At 40.8% G+C, this 27,417-nt stretch overlaps 1 protein-coding gene across 2 annotated transcripts; it reads right to left on the bottom strand.

Moving 5' to 3' along the window:
* Positions 1 to 1,050: 1,050 nt before the first annotated feature.
* EDAR (ectodysplasin A receptor) lies at positions 1,051 to 25,841 on the bottom strand. Of its 2 annotated transcripts, none has more exons than XM_058851806.1 (11): positions 25,779 to 25,841; positions 24,961 to 25,083; positions 23,670 to 23,851; positions 18,760 to 18,845; positions 8,303 to 8,389; positions 7,038 to 7,166; positions 6,875 to 6,949; positions 6,504 to 6,576; positions 5,619 to 5,778; positions 2,771 to 2,831; positions 1,051 to 1,370 (listed from the first exon to the last, which is right to left on the bottom strand). In XM_058851806.1, exons 1-11 carry the CDS (start codon positions 25,827 to 25,829, stop codon positions 1,051 to 1,053), a joined length of 1,347 nt encoding a protein of 448 aa, XP_058707789.1. In that variant the 5' UTR covers positions 25,830 to 25,841. The 2 variants fall into 2 exon arrangements, with proteins under 2 accessions (XP_058707789.1, XP_058707799.1); XM_058851816.1 differs by having other exon boundaries at positions 7,038 to 7,163; positions 25,779 to 25,829.
* Between the last annotated feature and the right edge of the window lie 1,576 nt (positions 25,842 to 27,417).

Genomic DNA, 27,417 nt, shown 5'->3' with positions numbered 1-27,417 from the left:
TTCCACATGAGTTTAATGTTACTGGTGGATTCTGTGCTCATGGTCCAGACTTACAAGAGTATAGCATTAAAAACACTTTTTCCTTCGCATTTCAAGTGTCTCTAAAGAAATCTACTCTTTTCGCTCTTTGTGTTACCTGTGCACCACTGTTGTCTGGAATTCCTCTGGTTGGGATATAATTTGATATATAGATGTCACTGTTGGAAAAGTATTTTTAATGGTAGTGGACATTCTGGTTTTGGTTTTGCTTTTTTCTTAACATTAAAGAAAAGATTTTACTCTTAACTTACAAGGAGTAACTGCCCACTTTTACTGCCCACTTTCTAAACAGCTTGTCCTCAGCAAGTCAGCAGTTTGAATTTATAATTTCTGAAATGTCAGTGTGGACCAAGAGTGCATTTACATGCATTATACAGATTGTTTTGAAGCACTTCAATCTGTAAATTATGTTGACTCTTTTTCCATGCAGCATAGTTAGTCAGTCTGAGGACTGTGCATATGCACCTATGCATATAATGCACATGCTTCTAGATTCAACAAACCCATAATAAGTGTAGAAAATAAAACTGGTTGGAGCAGATAGAAATGTAAGTGCCTAATGTGTATTAATTGATACTGTAGCTGTGGTACTGCTTCTGACTGTAACTGTTAAACCACTGAACCAAGTCCTAAGAGACACAAATATTTTCAGAGAGCTATTCAATGCCTTTCCTGAAGGCCAGGCAGGAAGGGTGTCAGAAGGGTTATTTGCCCTTCTAATCATACACAGACCACAAAATGGATGTTTGTGTCTCTGCTTATTATCAGCAACTTTTTAACATGATAATTTTGTTTAATGACACGTTTCATGCCAAGCTTCTTGGGAAATTCTTGCTCTTGTTTTGGTACGTGTGTTACTTCACTTCTAGAAGTCAAAGAGAAGAGCTTTCCATTGGTTATTGTGAGCAATTATGTGGAGGAAGCATCAATGGTCTTTAGTCCAAAGTCTTTGATGCAGTGCTTACTGGAATCACACTTCTGATGGGGAATTGCAGGTCCCAGGCAGGCATGTCAGGATGTCCCTGCTGGTTCAGGAGCCGGCATTGCTTGTGCCCACTCCAGAATGTCTGCACACAAGGATTCAACAGCATCTAGTCGCTCGATTTGCACCAGTTTGGTGAGCAGTTCTGGGATGCTGTAGCCTGCTGTGCTGATGCGGTCAAACAGCTGCATGCCATCTGTCATCCCGCCAATCTCATCCCTCTTCAGCCCAAAGCTCTCGGCAAGGTGACGCCACGTTTTCACGATGGCTTTCTCTGTGTTGTAGGTCGAGCTGAGCATTCGGCTGGTCTTCTCCAGGCAGTCAAATGGCAGCTCTGTAGGGCTCAGGCCTGCAAAGAGAGGGGTGGATTGTCAGGACTCTGGGTACAAGTCTTGGCATTTATTAAAGTACAACAGATTACACTGTTAGTAATGAATACAGCTGAGATCTTTAAGTGATAGTTCATGATATATGTCTAGGTCCAAAGGTACTATGCATATTACCAAATGAATTCTTCATAATGACAGTAGGGTACCATAATTAGGGTAAAAAGTTGCCTGGAAAAGAAGTAATAGATGAGTTGTATGAATTCCCGTGGCTCTGCTGTTTCCTTCAACAATTTACTAGCTGTTAGAAAAAGTACAGTGCAACTGTGTCCCTAGTGAGCAGCCCCATTAATATACCTCTGCACATCAGGCTCAGTGTTTGAGCTCCAGAGACAGCTTTCACCCTTCCCTGAGACTGTCACCAGCAGCTGCCGAAACATATCTGTAATTGAAAGTTGCCCTTGTAGGAAAGTGAGAAGTGAGGTGAAGCAATGATGCTGCCAGATTCAAGCATAAAAGTCTCTGCAACTGCTTAACTGTCATTACTATTGAGAATCTCTAGGGAGGATTTAACACTCATCCTGTGGGGAAAAGGCTGTTTTCTCCTGGACATATTTTCTATGTATTCATGTTCAGAAAACAGAGGAGAGAACCAGCTACAGCATTTTTCCCAAACCAGACTTTTGCTTCTGTAGTTTTCCTGCTTCTTACTCATCAGCAATAATTTGATGGGAGACAGAGCTCCCTGAATTACAGAATACTCATACATGTGCACATAGAGTGTGTATGTGCATGTGTGTGTGATGGGAAGTGAATGCACTCACATCTCCTGTTCTGCAGAGAACTTAATTAGTGTCTCCTGCTAAAACAGGTCAGGTAGTCAGGTGCTAAACAGGGTCAAAACACTTACAGCCTGGAAACTACACATTTTGTTCTGAGATGTGGGACAATTTAGAGAAGCAGAGTAGGTTGAGCCTTGTGTCTTAACCTCAATCCTGACTTTCCCCAAATCACACTTTCATATTTGGAACTATTTTTTATCTGTTACCTTAAGAAATAAGACCAACAGGTCTTATTTCAACAGGTTTCCTCTAGATGGGGAATACAAAATTGCTTCTCTGCATCTTGGTCTGTTTGTGTCCCAACACAGCCCACCACAAGTCCTCCTGGTCTCCACAGGAAGGAATTCCATGCATGTGCTCAGAGAGAAGCCGTGGCCTGCTCCAGCCCAAGCCCAACCTGGACAGTTCTGTGGTCAGGGCACCACAGAGTTCCTGGTAAATGAATACAAATCTGCCTACAGAGTGTCTTCTCTGGATTGGGACTATTTTCCCAATAGATAGCCAAAGGCCTTTCTTACTCTACAGCAAATGCTTGTGATCTAATTTCATGCTTTTAACATAGGTGGAAATTGTACACTCACCTTCTGCAACGTCACATACGTTAGCGTACACGTCAAGTATCTTTTTCCTTCGACTTTGAATCTAAATGAGAAGAGTTTTATTAAATTAATTTTTCATTTACAAGATTAAACAATTAGCAGACAGCAGTGGAAAGTCTGTGAGACATCTCCATTTCATGGGGTTATCACACAGTAGCCTCAAGGGTCCCTTTCAAAGACTCAAAGAAAATGACACAGCAATTATTCCGTGAAGCACAAACATGTTTCTGATTTCACTTGCCCCTGCTAGAGATCTTTCATTTCAACTTCTAGACCTTTTTTGTGAGCAAGTACATTTCTGCTCCAAGTGTTTATTTTATTTCTCTTTCAGACTGAAGCAAGTTCCTGAGAATGAGGACAAATCCAGTACCGTATATGCAATGATTAATGTAGGGATGTCTAGGTGAACCAGATCAGGACTGGATACAGGGAATTAAATTCAGACTGAAATTGCCTTCTTCCAATAATCTAAGAGGACTGTCTCTTGACATAGACCTGCTTAGTCCATTTCTAATTACCTGAAATATATTAGATTTAAAAAAAAAGAAGTCAGCAATATTTTGGAGGGGAAAAATCTGAGATCCAGTGGGATGTAGTAATTTTTGACAAGAAAGAAACAGGACTGAAAACCTGACATTTTTCAAGCTAAAAATGGACACTTTTATATAGTTTCATTTAGCAAAATATTCTCAAGTTTTGGCTTTGGATTCAATATGGAGTGAAAACAAATGTCAAAATGTCATGAGCTCTAAGGGACTGAAATTTTCTTTCCTGTGCCAGCTCTCATTAGGACTGAGCTTTCTGAAAAGCTGTCTTTTTGACAGGACTCTAGCATTATCTCCACAAATTTGTCACTTTTCACTGCAAACGAGGCTTGAATAAAAGCTCTGCTTTCAGTACTTTGTTTTGTGGAAAGATTTTCCTCATTTTATTTGGACTGTAAAGGGCAAGGCACATGAATGACGTGGATTAATGGATTTGCAGCTGGAGAGCACAAAGTGGCTGCTGCACCTGAAGTGTGTCTGGCAGGTGCACTGCAGGGCAACGCAGTGCAGACACTGAGTGCTGTTCACAGCTTCCTCATGTAATTTACATGTGCTTAGTCCATCCTGTTGCTATTGCAGGTTGGGATTAGCTGTTTCAGAACCTTGAAAACAGGAAATTTTTTTTTAATGGGGTTTACTAGAAGTCCTCCTAAGAAAACTATCGGATGCTTATTTCTGTTCTCCTCTCACTTTTAGGGTAAAGAAGCAGGTTAAGTAATTCCATGAAGAATTATGCAAGACACTCTTTTTACCAGAGCCAGAAGATGGGGGATTTTTAAAACTTAAGCTGAAAGCAAACAGGATATGTTTAGCCTGATGATCCTCTGTGTGGCTGCTCATTGCAAATGGGTTTTGTTATTACTAGGAAGAAGACTTGGTTAATAGCAAGCCTCTAATTTTCTTTATTGTTGCCCAACTGCTCTGAATATTCTTTCCTGTGCTAGTAATGCTACTTAATTCCCAACCCAAAGAAAATTATTACTTTTCTAACTTCTGGCAATTGGCTTAATTGTGACATCCTAGTCATGGAGTGGAGAATCTTGATGTAATCTGTGCTTTCATTGAAATGTCTGTCTTCAGCTTTGTCAGCAGTCTTTAGTCCATGAGGATGTGTGTTAGAACAGGTCTGGAAGAGATAGTTCATGCTTTAGGTGCACTTAGGAGCTATCTATCTAAATGACTCTGGAGAATGTATCTATGATACGTGGTCTTTCGAAGGTAACCTGCTTCTTATGAAATATTCTGATTTCATGACTAACCAAGGTGTTTTGCAAGCCAGTGCTTACAAAAGTATCATGAATTTGGATAGAGAGACCTCAAAAACCTGAACTCCAAAGTGTGAGCACTGGAATAGTAAGTTATTTCCAGATGGTCATAAATGTCTACAACTACAAAACCATTTAACTTGTGTTGAGATTTTGTGTGTCTGATCTCAGCTGATAAGTGGTGTGTTTGGGGAATTTTGAGCTGATCCTCCCAGCAATTTAAAACATGCAAATATGAAAAGATGCATTTTTCAAACCTATTTTTTTTTAAACAATATCTGATGTTTGATATTAATGATGTAATTTGGACCTAGCTATAGCCACTTAAAAATAAATTTGAAATACTAAACAAATCTGAGCAGACACCTTCTTTTTAAGAGTAGTTTGATGTTAACACAAACTGAAAGGTTTGTTGGGTGAGGTGTGGCCTTAACTGTGCCTTAAAATACTCCAAGTGAGATAAAAAGCCCTGAGCGATACACACTCAGCAGGAAGAAGCAAAGGCCTTGCACAGCAAAACAGAGGTGTCTGAAGGACTGAGTGTCCTCCAGAACACGGGAATGACCTTCAAACCATGTGCGTGTTTTTCAAAATTCCACATGGAAACCAAGCACAACACTTGATGTTATTGAGAAATCTGTGCCATGGAAATACCAATGCAGCTGGCTCAAGGTACACAGATGTTCTGCTGCCAGCCAAATCCAGCCTGCTTCATTATTTTACTGTCTTAGCATTAGCTATGGCAGGGTTTTTTCTTTTTTGAAACTATAAAATACAATACTCAAAAAAAGCAAATTCATTAGTCTTGTAGAAAATTTGATTTTTATCTCTGAACACTATACATATGCATATATGTCATTATACAAAGGAGATTCTATAACAAATTTGTCTGAAGAAGCTCTTGTAAATCAATCTGATCTACCCTACAATGCATTGTAGGGGGTTGATAGTTAATATATTTTTTTCCTTTAAAAAAAGCAGAGAAATGTTCTTAGTTTTAAAATCTTGAGGTAGCCTTACCCCAGTTGATTTATTGCTTGTTGAAGATTTATCTCTGGCCAAATGCACTAAAGATAATAAGCATCTCTCTGGAGTCCCTTGCTTGTCAACTGCAGCTTCTTCATCACTATCCATACTCCGGCTTAAAAGTCGTTCATTCTCCGAAGATGCATCATTTTCACTGAAAAATGAAGGATATGGTTATCTTAGTGAAGATTCTCATGGGTTGACTCCAGTCATCTTCTTTTTGCTATCTGAGAGTAATGGAATCAAAGTGTTTTCCATTTTTTAAAATGCCTTTCCTCTGAAATCCTGTGAATGTAAGGGCCTTCACCACCCCAGTGTGTATGTGCAATGCCCACCAAGCCACACAGTCACAGGTAGCTTGCAAGAATCCAAAACAGAGGGATTTTCCAAATGAGGACAATGTTTAGCCCACCTTAATCATGTTACCCAGGCAGGTTTGGCTGCTGGGCAGAGATAAGATGAGAAAAACTACCACACCATGCCATCCAGATGATGCTAGGGACAAGGGATTTCCTTAAAGCCTGTAGCAGCTATTTTTGCACTTTCTATCTAGAATGGAAGGGGAACCTCAGTAAGGCCATGTGAGTGAGAGCTGCACACAGGTCCCAGAAATTAAGCTCTCAAAAGAGGAGATGGATTCCCAAGAGCTGATGAACTGGTCACATAGGGAATAGGGAGGACCCAGGTGTCTCTTGAAAATGCCTGTTACCATCTCTTAGAAACTGGAGTAGAGAAAGCCTATTAAGGCTGGTCTTTGCCCTGCTGCAGCTACCTGCCAGCATACCCATCAAATTTATGTGTTCCACTGTACCAGGATGAATGATGGCCATGTGCCTCCCCCATTTCAGTGAAGCTGGCAATATGTTTCTTTTTACCCACCTCTTGACAGCCTTAGCTGGAGTTGCTGTAAGTTTTTCAAACTCCTCTTTCTCAGAGAATATCACAACATTATCTGTAGAACAACAATTAGAGAAGTTTAAATTAGCAATAAGTTTCCAAATCAGTGCTTTGTGTCAGGAGCTAGTTCTGCTGGCAACCCTACTGACAAAATAAATCTCTCCTCTATATATTTAATTGCTATCAGAGGATTAAGTGACATTCTGGAAGTACAAAAAGCTGGTATAGACAATTCTTTATCGTGAGGGTTTTATATACTCCAAAGGAGAAACTGTATTTAAGAGAAAAGTATTAAGAATATTTAAGCCCAGTGTTGTCTTGGATAGAAAAAGCAAAACTAAAACAACTTGTACCTTGCACTTCTTTCTTCTCTTCTTGTGTGTTAGCCTGAGCTTCGACATTTTTTACTGAGTGGCTCTTGCAACAGGCTAGAATATACAAATATAACACTAATTATTCTCAGAAACTTCCTAAGAATAGCATTTGCAACTATAATTTTACCTGCTGAACAATTACCTTGAGCAGATGGCTTTGTTTTTACAATGTAAAACATGATGATAAGGACAATGGCAATAGCCATTATGAAGATAGTAGACATAGCAATTATAAGAGCTGTAGCCAGATGTCCTTGTCCTGAAAGATCTGCTGGAATAAAAAAAAAAATAAATAAATTAAGGAGCAACCCTTAGGATCAGAGAATAGTTAACAGTTTGCAGTCTACTCTACACATAGTTTTCCTGATCCTTTAGTTGATTAGAGTCTTGGTTGCTTGTTAAGCATAGAAAAACTTAGTGTTGCATCTCAAAGGCGAGTTAATTAAAAATTTCTCCAAATTTTGATATTTGTGCATAAACCACTTAGTAGTATTCATTAAGAATATGTGATGGTATGATCCATCCTACAAAGATGTAGGAAATTGTATTTTAATATGGGAAGCTGTACATATGCAAGAGTAGAAGCTTTTGTAGGACTGCATTCTGGGAATCAGCATTGACAAGACAAAAACCAGTAAATATACAAATGGAATAAGAGCTAAAATGACTGTTGATAACTGTGGCTGCCTGAAAATCTCTAAGTTAAAAGGAGGACACAATGCACACATAGAATAATGGATGTTTTTCTAACAGATACTTAAAAAGCAGCATGGCTAGAAGGTGAATTTAAAATAAGCTATGTGAAAAGATATTCAGAAAGAAAACTTGGATGCGAAAGGCGAGAACTGAAAATGCATGAAAGGATGCAGAAAATTATAGATATGCTAAAAGGGTTGAAAGCTTTAGTTTCTCTGAAAATGTGATCCTAACAGTCATGTTTTCAGACAATACAAAGAGGAACAGCATTGTCAGTACCTCATTAACTGCACCTTTCCTATTCTGTCTTCTCAGGTTCAAAAATTTTAAAAGCCTAATGATGGTGCTGGAGAACTGGTTATGTTAGCTCAGTAAGAAACTGACCATATTTGTGCATGAAGTTGTTTTCACCATTCTAAGCTAAGTTTGCTGAGGCAGAGTGCTATTTCTGTAAAGCTACAAATAATGAGCTAAATTTATTGCTGGCATCACTGGGTACAGCTCAAATCCTTTTTACGTTCAGCTGACAAACAGCAGTTTTGATTAACTGAGAAAGAGAAATGAATTCTGAATTATTTCTAATAGCAGTTTTAGAAATCTGGAAATAGCGACAATGGAAACAGCAACAGATATTTTCAGTTTGGTTGTACTTTGTTGATGCCCTTTTCAAAATAAAGAGCTGCTAAATTAACCCTGTGAGTGCATTCTTACCTTTGTGAGCATGCTGGTAAGGTGAGAAAGTGCTTGTGCCAGAGGTGCTTGGGAAAATGGCTGAAATGCCAGAGTTAGTGCCTGCACCTGCAATGTAAACAAAAACGCCTTAAATTCAGTGGTTAATTTGTCCAGTCAAAGGAATAGGTTGGCTCAAGGAAAGAGAGCCTTTAGTTGGCTTGGTTGCATTCCCATTTATTAGCAAAGGAGCCAAGAACTACTCGCTCTTTGAAATGTTCCCAATCCCGAAACATGGTACTGGTACACTGAAAGCTGGGCTACAGACCCTGTGTTTGCACACTGTCCAGAGGGAGTGAAAGCCAAACTGCCAAACAGATATGAACCCAGAAGAAAAAGCCAACTGTTACACATAGATTCCCATATTATGGATCTGTCCTGGGTAGCAGAAAGTTTTCCAGGGTCCAGATGATTACTCAGTTTACCACTCCAGTATTTGAAACTGCAGACTGAGACTTAGCTGGTAGATTCATCCAACTAGTGCATGTCAAAAGCAACCTTCACTAGCAGCATCACTGTAAAGCTGTGATGCTATGCAAACCCTCAGGACTCCACAGGAGAAACTAGGGAAAGTGACAGGTAATGGTACAAAGATTGCTTTTCTGTTCCATGGAGCTGTACCGTCATAAAAGGGAATTTTAGGATTTCCTGTAATGTAACTTGGCAGTATGTTTCTTATGATTTCCTGTCAGTCCAAATCTATATTCTGGGGAGAGTGAAAATTCACTGAAACAATAAACGAAGAAGTTATAGGAAAACTTCATCCCATCAGAGGGGTGAGATTGTCCAGTAGGGGTTTCCAGGTCTAAATTCTACAGTCAAGGTTAAATTTAGTCTTTCAGTTGGTGTCATGTACCAAGTCTTCAAAGCATTAAACCAAGTCATAACTTCTTTTGACAATAGTAAACAATAGTGCATATTTTTTAGAATAAAGCTGTTCATGGGAATGCTTTTATATAGGAGGGTGTTTGCATAGCATTCCAAAACAGAACAAAAATATTAGGGTTGGGAGTAAACGTTACCTTCCTTCTCAAATGAACTTTAATGCCACTGGTAAGCATATAATGCGAACAGCTACTATCAACAGACACTGAAAATAATTTTCTATCTTGGAGGAGGTATCAAATTCCTCCTGCTTTGTATTAGCTGTCTGTGGAAAAAGCCCAGTGATAATTAAATTCAGCAGACCTGAAGGAAAAAAGCTGCCCCAGTCATCTAGTGTGCACAGCACATGGCTCCACAAGTTGGTTTGGTGACCAAAATAAATGAGAGCTCATTGTGTCCTTTTGACCAAGTAAATATTCAAAGAAATCAAATCACCAGATAAACTACACAAAAAATCAAGTTGTCTGGAATGGTCTGAGAAATGCTCTATGGTTAAGAACAAAGCAATATGCACATTCTTCAAATGAAGAGAAATGTTTTTTTAAAAAGAAAAAAAAGGACTATATAAAGTAAAACCTGTCTGCATGTTCTGAGTAAGAAATGTTCACCTAAAGAGGCCGCAAAGTAAGAGTTGTGGATGTCTTCAAAAGAAATTTTCTTTAACAATCGTAAAACTTCTTTCAAACATAATTTGTTGGAAGGAAATGGATTAATTCATTATAATTGGTATTTTTTCAAACTGAATAAGGGTTTTCATAAGGTTTTAAATATACAAATTTATTAATTCAGATGCATTTAATATTTTGCAAATGAAGGCTAGATTACATAAGTCTTGCCTCTGGTCCTTTCTCTGTGACAAATTTCCTTCTAAGAAGAATTAGTTATGAGCTCCAGAAACTGCAGTGCAGTAAGACTATCTAGAGAAGATGTAAATGAAGCTGTCATCTGCATGTAGTGGACATTAAAGACAGGTAATTTGTAGAATTTTAAGCAATTCTTCACAAAACCAAGGTGAACCATCCTTGGTCATGACCTCTGTGTTTACTCATCGTGGCTGGACAAGAGAGGAAATTTAGCAAATGGCCAGAACTGTAGCCTGATACTTTCCTTCATGTTCATGCACAGCCGCCAGGCTTACGCCTATTCTTGCAGCCCCCCTGGCAAATCCAGTTACAGCCAACTGGAATTCTGCACCGTCCTTGCAAGCTGCAACAAGCCAACAATAGCTTCTCTGACACTGCCTCACAGTGAGCACAGGCAAGCTGTGCTGCTTTGTCTGCCTAGAGTTCCGCTAACAAGCTTCAGCCCATCTCCACAAATGGGTTTTAGCAAACTTGCCTCTCTTTTCCTTCACTTGAAGCATGAAGTCATTGAAGTATTTCTGCCTAATAATCTTTCAGTCTCTTGGTATTGTTAACCTCATGTTTTTCACCCATCTGTGAAAGGAAGCAGAGCCTTCAAACTGGGGAGTCGGGCAGCAGCAAGTAGCACAGGAAGGGTAAGGAGGAAGGTCACCACTCTTCATTCAGCATCATTATCACACTTCACCCAGCTCCACCCCGCAGCAGGGCAGGCATGCTGCCCACACCATGCACACACATGGATATCACATCCCCCTCCTGTGCACACCAGTGAGAGCCTTCAGCCCCAGAGCCTATGTGCAGAATGTCCTCTGCATGGGAACGGAGCCACCTCGTTTGTTCTGTAGTGCTGGCATGGCAAAATCACGGCTAGCACTAGAATGTGGTGGCCTTTTACACACGCCTGGGTGGGAGTTAGTCATTACACATATTTGAAGTCTACTGTCAAATTTAATAATTTGGCATATCCATTATGAGCCAAGATTTTTCTTTAGATGTGGCTTAGAAGAAAGTGCCAATTCATGCACCTGCACTACAAGAGGAACCAAACCGACACCTTCTGTGGAATTTCAGTTTATATCCCTTTACACGAGCAAAAAGAAACAACTCATAGCTGCTGCTTTATCACAGCCAGCACCACATCACACTAATATCAGTTGTTCCTGTGCACATCCAGATTCGCATCCCAATCACATTATTAATTCTGCTTCCAATATCAATGACACATAATCTATAAAGACTTAGATATAGCTCAGGCAGAGACATCCTAAGGTGTTGTAGCACACCATATGGAAACAACTCTCTTTTTTAAATAAAGACTGATGGCTGTAATATAGCTGTGGAAAAGACTGGTTTATATTCCTAGACACCTGTATGTAATACTGTAGGAATGTGATAAAGAAATTAGGAAAGAACTTTGTCACTGATGCTTGGTCAACTTTGGCATTATAAATGTTTTTATAAAAAAAAAACCCTGTGATTTAGTTGTAACTTTCTTGGAGTCTAAATAGAGTTTCAATTAAAAAAACTGCTCCATACTTATTGTTTAAAAGAACAATTGAATCTGTATTCACTTTTGAATGTTTGGGGATTTTAACTCAAAAGATAGATTTAACTTAAATTACCATGCAGCTGCCTTTTGTTCTTTCAGGAAACAAATGCTGGGCAATAAAATCCTTTGTTGCTGTTGTTTCAATAAACCTTTCTGCTTTATGTAACAGATTATTCCAGTTCTTGCACCTTGAGACGGAGTTTACAATAAGAAGTGACAAACAAAACTACCAGATTTGTGAGAGGAGGAGGGGAAGGGCACAGGGAAGGGAGGTTTTTGCCACCATACCCCCTTGCAAGTGTTTGTGAGTGAATAAAATCCGCTGCAGTAGGACACCATATTTGCCCCTGACATTCATTGCTGTGGGTATCAGCTTACTGGTCCATTCAAAGGACTGCTGCTCACAACTAGCAACAGATTTAAATTTTTTTAGTCTATTTAATACTTAGTAACATGTTATAAAAATCCCCAAAGTGTGTACACAACAGACTATCAGAGTGACCATAAAATAAGACACATTAAAAAAAAATAAAAATGGTGTCTATATGTGTATCTATTTCTTGCTGTTGAGTGCAGCTTGCTTTCTCCTGATGCATCCCTCCTCTCCCAGGCATAGTCCAACTATGAATGGCACAGATGAGCTGGGATTGCTATCACTGAGACTCTGTTATTGGCTGAAGTAGGATAAAGCACACATGCAAATAAGTAACTATCAGCTTGAAATACGAGATGAAAAATAAATCATACTGAGTTGGAATTCAATATAAGTAGACAGTTTATGGCTGACAAAGTTAAAACTGGATTGTAACTAAATCTAGTCATAAATAAAGACCTAGATATGTAGAAAGCAGGGGTCAGAACTTTTAAATAATGTAAATCTGTATTCAGGTACTTACATGACAGGTTTGCTTTAAAACTTAGGGAAACAACACTTCAAATGGAATGCCTGTGCACTTGGAAAGTCATGGAAGCTAAAGCAGCTGTCAAAGCCAACCTTCTTCCTGAGTTGCCTACATATTACTTCAGTAACCAAACATAAACCAACTCTGAAAATATCGCAAATCACTGATAACAGAACATATTCTAGGCAATGGAGGATTGCCTGAGGGATCTTTATTTTACTATATATGCTATAAGTTACTCTGATATTTTCTGGAGTCACAGGTAGATACTTCAGTTAGTGTAGGTAGCTGTTACACCAGGAAGACCATGATGTAAATTAATTCCTGAGAATTAAACTTCTGAAAATGATGATAGGAAAATTCCTTCTGACTTTTGCTTTCAGTCTGGTCAATCTCTCTGTAAGAAACCACATCACATAAAAGGAAATATTTTTTTGCTGCTTTCTATAATGTCTATAACTATTTTATTTCTCTCTCCTTTTATTTTGTCAGGATAGAGAAGTAATGATGATTATAGGCCACATGGCCTTAGTCTGACAATTTATTTGCATCTGTTGAAGTTTTGTTTAGGACTCACTGGGAGCTGTAATCATTGCACAGCACTGGGAAGTCATAGACAAACACTCCATGAACTAAGCATCTGTCCAGGAATTCAGTGTTGTCACCCCTTTCTCTGCACAACATGAGGGCAATAATTGCTATTTAAACTTTGCTATCATGACTTTAGAATATCATAAGGAAGAGAACAGACCTGCCTGGAGCTGGTATCCCATTTCTCTGGTGTCCTGGTGGCCAGCCAGGTGGAATGGATGGTGCAAGGCTGCTCCTCTGCAGGTTTTTCAGCTCCTGAGCCCAGTCAGAGCAATCCTGCAGAGACCCGCAGCATCTCCCATGGGCTGGTGGTGCTCACTGTGGGAGCTGCAGCTCCAGCATCAGTGAAAGCATCAAAGTCATTGGAGTGGTTTTATTGGGAAGAAGGGCACCAGGACCACATAACCTCCTAAGGGATACCTGAGCTCAGCTTTCCCAGCAGCTGAAGACAGCAAAGCCCACATTTTTTTCTCAGATCCCTTCCCTTGAAGGCTGATAGCTGAAGCTGGCCAATTTTATCCTAAGGTTAGGTTCCTTTCCTAATATGGACCTCCTAATAATTTTCCTCCTAATCAGGGAGGAGAATCAGGCTATACCATCAGTGAATAATAAAGCATGGCCTTCAACATTTCTCCCAGTACACATGTGAAGAGGAAATGGGTGTTCAGAGATCAAACAACTTAAAAAAAAAGAAAAAAACTTTGTTAGTTCCAGATAACAAGCCTATTCGTTTGCAGGCATAATTTAAAACAGAAGGACAAAAGGTCCTGCTGTTGATTGTATTACAAAAGGATAAAACTGGCAAGGAATGGAAATGAATGATATTACAAAGAATGGAACATTAAAACAAAAATCTCTGAAATAATTATTTTAACTAATGCAGTGGGTTTGGCATTAGGCTTGTTTGTGTTAAGCTCTTCAATTAAGGAGGCTGAGTTCTGAGTCTTCAATTTGGATGTGTCCCCCTGATTACAGCTCGTTACACAAAACCATACATTTTTAGTCAATTGTTCTATCTCATATGTTTAGTTCTTTTTGAAATTCTAATGAAAAAATAATCAAAATGATCTTTTCTATTTCTAGATGTCATTTGCTCTCTGGTATTTAAAAAAATAGCCTGACCACATGTATTTTCCTTTATCAATACTTTTATTCTTCTTTATTTTTTTATTTTCCCAAGCTGTCATTGGTAGGTGCAAGACCTAAAAACTTACACAGGTTGGGTATTGTATCTGTTTTCATATATAAATCCAGCAAAAAAAGGTGAAATAAAATAACATGAAGTATTTTATGCACATATACACTTATGGATATATACAGTGAATTAAAAAGAAAACCCTCAATCAGTTGCTGAAGTTTTCTAGACAAATAATCTGTGAGTGGAAAAGGATTTGCATATTTATGTAATTGTGTAAATTCAACTTCAAAGTAGGTGTTCCTAAAGTTATTGTAGCAGGGTTTGATTTTGTTTTTCTCCAACATTTTTGAATTGGAGTGGCAAATATCAAAGTTTGAGGAGAAAGAGAGAGTTAATATACATAAACTAATTGAGTTTCAGCTGCTGAAAGACAAAGTCTCTTCTAGCAGTAACTCTACCTCTCTGCCAGAGAAACTCCATATATGGCTAAATCATCTGTCTTTTGCATCTACTTTTACACTGGGTAAAAGAAAAAGAAAACAACAAAAACACCCTACATAGTCAGAGGACTGAAGTGACTCCAATTCCAGAGATGCTGACAGAAAATCCAGCACCATTAACTGTGGGAAGCCACATCTTAGAGTGGTTTGGTGTTCATTACCTTAATGGTTTGATTTACATGGAAAACCTGCCTCCTCTACTTTTTGCAGTGCTGTTATTTATCACAGAGGTATCAGATCCTTCAAACCAGTGAGATTTTCAACACCATAAACTGGTGACATGCTTGCCTCAATTAAACCTCTGTCCTCTGTGAATTATCTCCCTTTCCTCCCCCTCTTTTCCATGCTATTTTGTGCTATTTATGTCTCAAGTCCTTTGAGAGGGAAAAAAAACACCCAACAAGGTGACACAGGCCCATCAAGGAATTTCTCACTTCCAGTCCTTTTTACACTAATATTTCCAGATGTTGGGGCATGGGGTGTTCATTTTGTGTCCTTGGCCATTTCAAGTTTTATTAACTGCATTTGAGCTGAAAGTTATTTGCTTCCCCTTTGATCAAACCCAAATACTTTTCTGTCAGATGAAATGTGTCATCAGATAAATTCCCTGAGCAAGTTCCCATGCAGGGGCACATTCCCCTGGACCTGGCCTTCTGTAACAAACACATAGTCCAGGCACTTCCCCAGCAGGGAATGCTTACAGCTAAGGAGAGCGCCACTGCTCTCCCATCCTCTCTCAGCTCTAATGAAGGCCTGAAACGGGATTTATCTGCCCTCATTTTTCTGTATAGGGTTGTAACCTTGGAGCTTGTCACCCCAAGCTTCCTATTTTTAGGTAATTTGTGAGTCTCATTTCCTTGTGACCTGCTGGGTCACCCTTCTCTGGTGGTGTGCTGCACCCAGGAAAGTTTGAAGAATTAGGAGCTCTGGGGGAGAGGCAATACTGTAATGTGGGGTTTAGGCTCCTACATGCTGTTAATTGCTATTCTGAAGTCTCAACAAAGGAACAGAAGATTCCTGGGACCACTGGGAGTTTTTGTACTGGGTTCTCCATCCCAACAGCCAGTTAAGAAGCAGAGGTTGTTCTGCACAGAGAAACCATCCCACCAAAATACTGGTATTATCCTTCCTGTGACAGAAACAGTTAAGAAACCTCTTGTTAAGGTTATGGGCTCGGAGGACAGCGCTTAGACGAGTTTAGAATTTGCAAACCTCAAAAAATTCCACAGTTGTGCAACACTAACATGTCACCTCTTCTTTGCTCTGACTGGTGTAATCTGATGACAATGAAATGTGTGAAAAAGATCATCTGCTAATACCAGATTTTACACTGCCTTCCATAGCAACAGGGAGCATTTCAAAGGTTCCTGCAGCAAGGCTGATTTTCCAACTGGAGTACAAATTAATGCCTATGAATTGGGGCACTGCCAGGCCAAATGGGGTCCAGAGATTTAGATATCATAAACCAAATTACCTGAGCTTGTTGGTTTGAGGGACTTGGATTTTGAGACCCTTTCTTGCTTTTTGAACACTTGTAATCAAATGGTTGATTTCATGGACTTGAATAAAATAGAAATATTTAGTCCTTCTAGGACTAATGTTTTCTTTTATTTTAGTACGGAATCAAATTGATGGTTTACACACCTGCCTAAATTCCTCTCAAAGATAAAACATATTTATTCTTGTGTTTATCAAGCTAAAAATTGCATGTAGTTGATCAGTTTTGCTGATCATACTTTCTTTATAGAAACACATTACCTGTTGTATCTGCCAGATATCCCACAAAAAGACAAAGATTTGTTTTCTTTTAGGTGAGTAATAGCCAGAGGATCTGTTAGTTTCTTCCCAAATGAGTAAGATATGTATCTGATACTACTAACAACCCATTTCAGCATGTTTGAGACAGACCATCAGAGCTGAGGGAGGGATTAATTTCCAGCTATGGATTAGCAGCCCACATGGTTCTATTCCCACCAGTGGGGCAACCAGGTGTATCTGCACCCTCTTACCTTATCCCCCCATGTCCCACCATGGCTCTCTGTGCTGGGTGTGGCTGGGGTACAGTTAATGTTATTAACAGCAGCTAGTATGGAGCTAAGGCTTGGGTTTGTCACCAACAAGGGGTTGATAATTCAGAGATATTTTCAATATTGCTGAGCAGTGCTTACACAATGCCTTTTGTGCCTCTCAACCCACCCCATCAGTGAGGGGGCTGGGGCTGCACAAGGAATTGGGAGGGGACACAGCCAGGACAGCTGACTCCAGGGATATCCCACCGTATGGGGAAGAAGGACGAAGTGGAGCACACTCAAAGTGATGGTGTTTGTGCTCCCAAGTCATCATTACATGTGATGTAGCTCAGCTTTCCTGGAGACGGCTGAATACTGAACTGCCCATGGGAAGCGGAGAATGGATTCCTTGCTCTGCACTGGTGTGTGTAGCTTTTCCTTTACCTGTTTAACTGTCTTTATCTCAATCATTGAGTTATCTCACTTTTTACCCTTCTCTTCCCTGGGGTGGGGGGAAGTAAGTGGCTGGCTGCCTGGGGCTGGACTGTCAGCTGGGGTTAAACCATGACCTTCCTACCCTTGTAGTACTACCCTACCTCTGCACCTTCTTCCTGTATCTCACATCTGGGTTCCCCCTAGCACCCTTACCTCACCTCCTAAACAGATGTTATCTCACCAAAACCACGCTCACCCTGCCCTTCACACACTCTCACTGTCTCAGGCAGAAGGGCAATCTCAGGGCTGGCTGGGTTTCTGCAGCCAAGTGGGATGAGCAGTTGTACAACACACCAGTCCCTTGGCATGCAGACAGCTCAGGGAGATGCTTCCTTCTGGACTGCTACTGCTCACCAGGAGCCCTGTGAGGTGGTGACCAACCACTGACTCCTCTGAGCTCTTAAACTATAGGAAAGGTAGTAGATGTTCGTGTCCTATCCTCCTTTAAAGTGTTTCCCAGAGCACGAGTGATATACAGTTCTACAGCATCTGAATGAAGCAACTCCTATTTATGGACATAAATAAATGTTCTGGGACTTTCAACCCCTGCCTTTAAATCAAGCAGACAAAATATTGCAATTCCTTTTCACAACAAAGATTTCTGAAAGAAGAGAACATGGATAGGATTTTTGTTTTAGACGCATCAATTTTTGCTGGGGAACTTCTCATTTTTTTCTTTTTGTTTGGGTTTTTGTTGTAATTTTGTTTTAAAGCTTTTTGTGCTGATCTTCTCCAGATTCTCTGAGGGAGTGTCAAAGTAATTTGGTCATTCATAGAGAGCCTCATTTTTCCTTTTCTTTTCCTCACTTCCTTTGCCCCCTAAAGGAGACAGCAGTTTGTGGAGGGTTGCCTCTGGAGGACAGGGCTGGTGTGAGCTGTCCCTCCTCCCCATGGCATGAGGATGGATAAGCCACTGCACGTACATGGTATGCAAACAAACAGGTACCTCTAGGGTGCCACACACACATTCATACATGATTTCTTCCATTAGCAAACTACAGACCCTTTTGTCAATGAAATCTACAGAACTAATTCTCTTATCAGTGGTGACCACCAGACATCAATGTCAACCCTTGAATCACTTTGCAGCCAAAGGATATGAAAAGGTGTGATACCCTTTTACTCCTACAAATTACAAATCTACAAATTGTCCCATGTTTTCCTCCCAGGTGAACTGAAACTTAGTTAAAAAAAATACACAGACATGGGATTTCCTGGACTTACTGGTTAAGTAATCTTAATAAGTCCTGCATGGTGTATCTTAACAGATGAAAACTGGAGAGCAAATGAGCAATAGTAGGTCCTAAAATCAAAGATTTTGATTTTTTCTCGTATGATAAGCATTCCCTCCCTTTGTTGGCAAAGCTAGTTGGAAGAAGAAATTGTTTAACTGGAGCTGGGCTTATTGTTTGAACATGATTATCATCACTGAAAGACTTCACATCAAGCTTCCAGATGATTTTAAGTCAAAACCAGATGAAATGCATAGAAACATCAGAACACTTACATTCCTTGGTGTTGGGAGGTGCCAGCAAGCATGAGTAGCAAACCATCCCGTAGATGTTCCGAGGTCTGTTTTCCAGCATGTAGTAACTGCAGTGAAGGGCAAGAAGAGGCAAAACAGTGCAAATTAATATGATATGACTGAACATGGTTCAGCAGCAACCAATTATATGGAGATAAAATCATTTAAAAAAACTTTTATAAGCAATTTGAGGCAAAGATTATTCTTTTTTTTTTTTCAAATTGCTTGAATAGAGACTGCGTTTCTCTTCTTCCTTTCCTCCTAATATGTAATTAATCAAACCTCTAGACATGACAAGAAGTGGTAATATTGCCTAAAACAACATTAGTCTCCCTGCTGAGTCCAAGCTGCAGTTTACAGCATGCCCTGAAATAAGATTTTTCAAAATAAGAGAATGCAGTTTTTTGAAGCAGTAATCTTTCAAGCAAGACCACCAGTTGGATATGGTTGGCTAATTTTACTCAAAAACACTGTAAGAATAATCTCTGTAATCTTAGAACCAAATCTGAGCCAGATCATAATAAAAAATACAGGAAAACACCACCCTCACAGGGCAAGGCAGATTAGGTTTTACAGGTTTGTTTGGGGTTTTTTTAATTTCCTTGCTGTATTGTTTATAAATTAGTCCTTGATAGTGGAATTACAGTGTGTCAGAAAGGTTTTCATAATTTGAACTTTTGGGCTGCTAATAAAGCTAGTGTTGAAATAAGATAATTGGCTACTTAAGAGTTAGATCCATATGCACCCTAATGAGTAATTACATCAGAATCATACATATGTTGATGCAACATCATACTGTTGATGTTATGGATATGTCTTTACAAATCACTTGTAAATCACTACATATTTTAATGAAGAGATGAATAAATTCATAATCTATTCTGTGTAGACAGGAACTCAACACTACAAACATTTTATGCAATTGTGGATCTGTTTTCTGCTCATATGTACCTGCCTATGCATGTAAAGTATGGTTTTTTTTTCTGGAAAATACATGCACTGTTAGGAAATCACTGCTGAAACCGTCCATCCAAATCATTTGGCGTATTAATGAGTGGCAAATAAGAGATATAGGTCCAGGAAGTGGAATACACAGTGATGCAGCAAAGGGAAGACAGGGACTGGAAGAAACTCAGGGATCCAGGGAACTACTCATGGTTCCTCATTTCTTTCTTGCTGGTTTTAAAAGATTGATCCTTGCTTCTTCCTTCAAAAATCTCTTGTGCCGCATGTGCCACTCTACCTAACTCTCAGGAGCAAAACTTCATCTTTCCTCTCTTATGGGGGCCTACATAATTTTAGGTTGCAAAGCAGTTAACAAATACACAGGAAAAGGCTGCCAAACCACAAAAGAAGAGTGGAAGCCCAAAGATACATATAAATCTATGAAGAAAAATACAGGACAGGATCCACAGTCTAATAGCTGTGTTGGTTTAGGAAAGACAAACAATCCTCCTGACACTTAGTAAATCAAGCTGGTGGAATAATTCTTGGTTTTCACCACCATGCAGAATGGTGGAGGACATATAAGGGAAACTGAAGAGGATGCTCATGGCAGGCAACCATTCACTCACATGAGCAGGAAACTGCAGTTGCATTAGTGGCTCACCCCCACGAAGTACTGGCAACAGATTTGTGCTTCTGGCCACTTTCCAATGCACCAGATATTAAAGGTAATGTTGGAAATATGTGATACCTTTATATCACCAACTATGGAGAAGTGACCCACTAATGACAAAACAAATTTTCACAGTATTACTCTTCCACTAGGATGTTTATTCTTTCTTTCCTTGGCACCTGCCAGGCTCAGGTTTGGAGGGGCTAAAGGCAAAATCCAAGAACAGAGGCTAGACTGAAAAATGGACTTCTTTTCCTGCTTAACACTGTACTGGCTTATCTTGGGCTAACCTTGGTGGTGTAATTCCAGACTCAGGGACTTGGACCTGGGTTTAGGTCTTCCCTCCCATGGGAACAGGGAGCCTGGGACAGGAGGTGGAGAGGGGTGGGTGCTGTTCTCAGCAGGGGATAGTCTGCAGAGAGGCAGCAAAGAGGAGTATCCTTGGTGGAGGCATCTGTTGCCTTATCCAGAACAGCAAGGGTGGGACTCAGTTTCATTAGAAATTCACTGGCTAAACTTTTCCATGCAGAAGCCAGAGGAGCATTCACTCTTTCCCTTAAAACCTCTCAGAGAACTGATCCCGCATTTGCTGTAGTCATGGACAAACACGAGAAATGGAGAAGAGCCAACAGCAGAGGCATTTCTGTCTGCATTTAAAGAGAAAATTATCCCACTGCAATTCTATCTTCTGAGGGGACTGGAAGCTTACCCCAAGCTGAAAATAGGTGCTGGGACAGCATAAGGGATATGTATTGTTTATACTTGACCTTTTCTTACTCCTCATGGCCGCTACTGAATGAAGACAGATGATCAGGCTGGAGGGACCCTCGCTCTGACCTGCCACTGCGGCTTGTAGTCAGCTGTGATCTCAGTCACACTCCAGGAACACCTAATGGATCACCCCACTGAGGGAAATAGTCTGAGTCACACCTAATTTCCACGTTCTTAACCTGTGCTATTTGACATGATGGAAGAGCTTCTGGGCAGGGAGCAGAGGACAAAGCCTGCAGTGTCCCAGGAGGTTTCAGTCTAGGTACCCCTAGAGTTCACTGGCAACTGGACTTTGGTTTTCAGGATCACAGCTTTGGAACTAAGCCTTTAATATCTGCCCTGTCTTACATGCTTCTTGTGAGCGTGACAATGTTATTTTTATTTTATATGAGAGGGAACACAAAGAAGAAGTAGGTGACCTCTCCTCTTGTACCAAAGGTCTCTTTCTTCTCTAAAATTGGTCATCAGTAATAGTGAAAAAAAGAAAAAAGTATATAATTTTCCAGCCCTTATTTTTAGATAAAGTACAGAGGATGGCTCTTGTAACCACTGGAAAAGGCTGCCAGTTCAGTGGTACTTTGTCTGAAAACTTTTGTATGGAAGGAGCCATATGCTCATCTTTTCCTCAGGCTTCTTTACTGAGGTGGTGAAAAAGCAAAGGGATGAAATGTCCATAAGTACAAACAGCACCACGTGGGCTGTTACCTTGGGCAGGTCTGCAGTGTGTTATGGAAGCAGTCCTCTTGTTTTTATCCCTCACATCCACTCTGGGGCTCCCTGAGATTTACTGCCCAGGCAAAGGAGCACCCTGCCAGCTGCCACTCACCCTGGTACCTGGCTGTCCATGTGGCACAGGGGACAATAAGGACAATCAGCTACTCACCAGCTCTCTGCTCTGACACACAGGCTCTGCATTTCCCCCACCAAGACACAGTAGCAAACTCTGACTCTAAGTAGCACGAAGAGCCAGGGCAGCTTCAGAGCTTGTTTTAGCTCATATTTAGTTTATCTTGAGAATTCCATCTATTCAGTCTTGGGCTGAGAGGATATTTCTCCTTAACTGCTGGCTTTGCCAAGCAATCCCAGGACCTTAGCGTTACAGGAGGAGTGGCACACAGCCAGATTCCGGCAGACCAGTTTCTGCTACAGGCTACACCTGTGCAAACACAATGTTTTGAGATTTCTCCCCAAGCACCAGCTGTGCAAGCTGATTATTTTCAGCCAGCACCCTGCTCCCACCTGGGTAACCTCATTAGTCCTGACAAAAATTGCAAAACAGCAACTGTGACCACTATTTAAGTTTCTTGCTCTTTTATGATATGTGAGGGGAAGTCAAGAGGGAGCTTTTTTCAAGTCACATCATCAGTCTGTTTGGCTGGCAGCTAGACAAGTCCTTCATTTTATTTGTAAACTGAGAAAATTTCACAGACTTACTGATAAAATAAACCTGGAAGCAGGGCCTCTTTAAGAGGGCTTCCTGTGCTATAGGCAGTGTGGGTTATACAGCATCTGCAAACTGAACAAAAGCCAAGTGTCTCTAAGCCAGAGAGAAATAGTGGCAGAAACTGAAAAGGTAGGTAAGGTAGGTAGGTAAGGTGAAGTTGTATTTTGGGGTACTTACCCTACCAAAAAAAAATAATTTGAGTGCAAATATATGCTTGGGTTTGAAGACTTTCAGATGTAATATTATCAAGGATATACATATCTAATGTAGCAATTTCTTTCTCACCATTATTATTAGAATTATACTGAGTGTAAGAGAACATTACAAAGGTGGACTTAATAAACAGCACCTATTTTAAGCCCCTTCAGCCAGCCCTGAAACTTGTTTTGACTCTGAACGAACACTACACACACTACATTAACAGCTCCTTAGACTCCTTTCTGTTGTGTAGAAAGGACCCCAGAGACTAAAATGCCTTGGTAAATCTCACTGAACAGCTATGTTAGTTAATGCTGTCAACTACTGACAAATGCGCCTGCTGTTCACATCTGGAGAGGAGATATTTTATACCCCTAAACATGCTGTAGTGCCAGCATAGACCCTACAGGGTATTTAAGGTGCTGTCATGCAGCTCATATGTAGGAGGCAGGACTGAGAAGGTGGCCCTCTGAAGCTACAGCTGGAGGCCAAGCTGGATTTCTTTGAGTGTTTATAATGGCACTGCACACCTGTGCTTGTTCCCTTTCCATTTCTAGTAAGAGAAAAGGGCTTCTAGTTCTTCCAAACAGCTATTTCTTCAGTGAGACGTCAGTAAGATTAAGAACATCTTTAGGGTCCCTTCCAGGACCCTAATCATATTTTATGATTCTGTGTTTATTAAACTTACCAATGCTTTGGAAACATTTAAATGTATTGTTTTAGCAGAGATGAAAAAGCATAATTTACCAGTATTGTACCTACAGTCAGCTTTGACATGGAGAGGCTGACAGAGATTTTAGACATAAGAAAAATACTTCCCAGTGCCTTGGGTAGAGCAAAGGTCCATGGATAAGTCCTTACCCTGGGAGACAAGGACCACACTCTGCGTCATTCTCCTGATCCCCAGGTGTCATGACTGTAGCTCGGAAAAAACCCTCGCAGTCCTTGTGCCGTCTGCATATCTGGTAACCTCCTTTGGAAAACTTCTCTGAAGGGCAGGGGATGCAGCCATAGTCCTCATCTTTGGTGCCATATCCACATGTCTGCAACAACACCCAGTCACTCAAAAGCAGTCTTGTGCTGCACACCAATTTCTAGCTAAAGAGAATGTTCCCAGCCTCCCCCTTGGCTCTGCAGCACGAGGGAGAGGAGTCCGTCGTTTGGCCTTATAGTGTCTATCCCAAAAAGAACATGCAGGGACATAAGGATGCAGCACACTGTGTGCTGGTGAGGGAGAAGGGGAACTGGACCATCAATCATACTGCTTGCAAGTGGCCCTCCATACTACTCCATACTACTTCTATCGTAGTCCAGCAAACTGTGGAAGTGAATTTCAGCTGCTGCTTGGATAGGAAGTGAACTAAAAATGGAAGAGTAGGGAAGACTCCTACAGGAGAAACACAGCTGCAGCAGGGCTATAAGCAGTTTCAGGCTAGGAGACCCCAGAGGGAACAGTCCAAAAGGCAATGTTTGGATGAGATTTTGTAACCTCTGAACTCACATGTCCCAGCTGAACATTAAGTTTAGATTAAATAAAACTAAACCAAACTGGTTATTATTCAGACATAATTGTTCAGGACTACCAACTGTGTGAAATGCTTGAACAGGATGTTTATCCCATTAAAACCAAACAGGATTTCAGTAATTTATTTTTTTAATAGGCAACAATTATCTGCTGTAAATCAAAAAGTTACTTAGGAACCATAATTTAAAATATTGCAGAAACATCCAAGTTCCTTTAGTGCCAAAATATCTTAGTGGGAAAGCAAAATTAACTTGTCAGTGTGAAGGGCGAGCAAGCAGACCAGACTGACCAATTTATCGCTCTGTGTTGGAATGCCAGCATCAGTTTCTAAGTAACTGCTGAGATGAGAACAGGCTGGCAGAGACTCTGCATGGAACTTCTACCTTCCAATTTCTACAGTATCCCTTGTAACAGGCAGCTCCTGGGATGTGGATTGCTGGCATGCATGCAAGATGCCTCGCTCCCACAGCACACTTGGAGGTGTGAGTGCTCCTGCTCAGGAGCATCCCTTATAGCCTTCCCCATTTGCTTTTCCTACCCCATTTGCTTCCACATAACAAAGCATTTGGGTTTTTTGCATTTGGTGCTTGATGTGTTCCCCCCAGCAGCAGGAGAAGCTGGAATTACCATGTAAGGTTCTTCACCCGGCTCGCACTTGGGGCAGTCATGGCACATGCCAGTGGTCTGGTTGTAGTACTCATTCTCACCGCAGTTGGAGTATTCGGCACTGGCGGAGTACACCAGGGAGACCTGTCACCAGAGAGCATTCCAGAGCACTGTCACTTCCACTGCCATCGTCCTCCATGCCTCACCCCCTCCCCTTGCACAGCTGCTGTGGCTCTACAGGCAGCAGGGCCAGCACTGCACTGTGAAAGCTCAGCAGCAGAAGTGGTGGCACTATTTAAATGGAAGCAGACGCAGGTTTCAGCAACCAGGTACTTCCAAGAGTTTCTCAGAGACTGACATTCATGCTTGTTGGCACTGCCACTCCTTAAAACACTGAAGGCCACGGTTCCTGGCCTGTTACCTGACATGCTCTCCTGCACAAGCAAATGCCTGAGCTCACACCCTTATCACTCCCAGCTCTAATGAGCCTTCATAAATGTGACTGCAAGGGACAACTATAACAGCCAGAGATAATGCACTGCCTCGGGCCTCAACCACAATAGGGCTGTGCTTCATGTGACACCCAGGCTAATGTGCTCTTCCAGCACCTTCTGTCTCTGCTCCATCCTGGGTCCTTCTCCTTCCCCCTCCTCCCTAGCAGACAAGGTTTAAACAACACATTCCCAGGTGTTTTATGGAATGGAAATGATCACTGGATTGAGGTTCAGTCCCTAGGTCATATGTAGCTCTGCCACAATTCACAGGAGGTTAGGAATACCCCAAGCAAAACCCTGTTATCTTTGCACACTAGAAGGACATGTAAACACAGAAATACCTACCATCAGGAAAGGGAACACATGAGTCCATTTACGTTCACCCAGGTGAGCCATGCTCTCTTGATACTTTACCTGAAAAGACAGAATTGGTGATTGTTTATGAACATGAGTAAATATTTGTGTGTGTTGCCAAAATAAGAACAGAAGGGCTCATAAGCAGAACAAAGGTTACATGAGAGCAATGCCCAGAGGTCTAAACAAAGAGAGGGAGAGATGTGCACGTGCAGTCGTGCATACACACAGGCACCACACACGCTTACCACACACCTCTTTCCTCTCTTTGAGAAGGTAATGGCAGGAGGGAATCCAGTCTTGCCATATTTACAAAAATCTGTGAAAGATGAGGAAGCCAGTCTGAATTCTGGCACCTCTTGGCTTGCTGAGAAATCCTCCTGGGACGAATGGAGGCCTGTGTCTTGACCACTGAATGAGGGCTGGGGGTCAGTAGCCTGGCTTGTGTCCACACCAGTTAGTGCTTGACCACACCACCTCAGGTTTGTCTGGGGAAGATCCGCATGGAGCAGCCAAAGCAGAGCCAGGGAGTGAACCAAGGGCAAGCAGCGTGGGCAGTCAGAACACCAGGGGTGCACTTAGTTTGCTGGCTCCTGTGGATGCCCTGAGAACGCCCATAGCTGCTTTCCCTTCTTTAGCAAGCATCGGCTGCTTTTTGTTCTTGATGAGCAAACTGCAGATTTAAGAAGTTAAACTCAAGGGAGGAGCCAAACCTTATATTCGAAAGGCTATTAAAACAGTTGGGAAAAAGAAAGGCTAGAATCAATGTTACAAACACATTTGATTACTATCTATCTATCTATCTATCTATCTATCTATCTATCTATCTATCTATTATTTTTATATTCATTATTATTATTATTTATTTATTAAAATGATTAATTTTGAATAAAAGCTAATGTTCCATATTCAAATCTCAGGTTTCTTTCTAAGGTGAAAAAGACAGGAAAAGGAGGCACAAATAGTTTTTTTTTTCTTTTTTAGCCTGATACAAACTATTTAATTATATTGTTACAGCACATAATATGCCCTGGGGCTTTTAGAGCTTCAAATTGCAAGTGTTTGAGATACAGTTGCAACATTCTGGTCCTAGCAGATGTAAGCTACTCTTTCAATTTTCCATGTCTCAGAAGCTGGGAGACTTTTAGCCTCCCAGAAGAATACAATTACTGCTTTGTGCCACATTCGAGCATACAACTTACATGAGAGCAGCGTTCTAGTGCTTGAGATAGCTGCAAACATTTACATTTTTAAACACTAAGTAGATTAAGCAAAGATTATATCACTCCAGCATCAAGCTGTGAACTTGCTTTATATGTTCCTTCCAGCAATTGGGCTAGCTGAGACAGGTAACTGGGTGGGTGGGTGGACAACCTGAATTATGAGTATATTCGTTTGTGCAGGAAATTGCACTTTGAAACCTAGAAACAAAAGAGAGTCAGAAATAAATTGTCCTAAATCTGGAGGTAAGAGATGGAAAATAGTAATTCCATTGTATAAAGTGTCAGACATGAAGGTGGATGAAGGGTTTGTCTGTGGCAGTGCAGTTGCCTGGAAAAGTTCCAAGGATATTGTCATAATGCATATTTATGTTAAACAGTACCCTAATTATAAAAGAGTTTGTCAGACC

Source organism: Poecile atricapillus, chromosome 1 (assembly GCF_030490865.1).
Source record: "Poecile atricapillus isolate bPoeAtr1 chromosome 1, bPoeAtr1.hap1, whole genome shotgun sequence".
Taxonomy (NCBI): domain Eukaryota; kingdom Metazoa; phylum Chordata; class Aves; order Passeriformes; family Paridae; genus Poecile; species Poecile atricapillus.
The sequence above is the reverse complement of the archived record's forward strand: the minus strand, read 5'-3'. Positions and strand labels throughout refer to the sequence as shown.

What these genes read in the sequence shown, in the direction of transcription:
- EDAR (XM_058851806.1), bottom strand. Translation starts at nt 25,829, where the DNA reads ATGGCTCACCTGGGTGAACGTAAATGGACTCATGTGTTCCCTTTCCTG. An exon ending in AACAAAGCCATCTGCTCAAG is followed by an intron (nt 6,950 to 7,037) that starts GTAATTGTTCAG and finishes TGTATATTCTAG; the next exon opens with CCTGTTGCAAGAGCCACTCA. An exon ending in CGTATGTGACGTTGCAGAAG is followed by an intron (nt 1,371 to 2,770) that starts GTGAGTGTACAA and finishes CTCTCTTTGCAG; the next exon opens with GCCTGAGCCCTACAGAGCTG.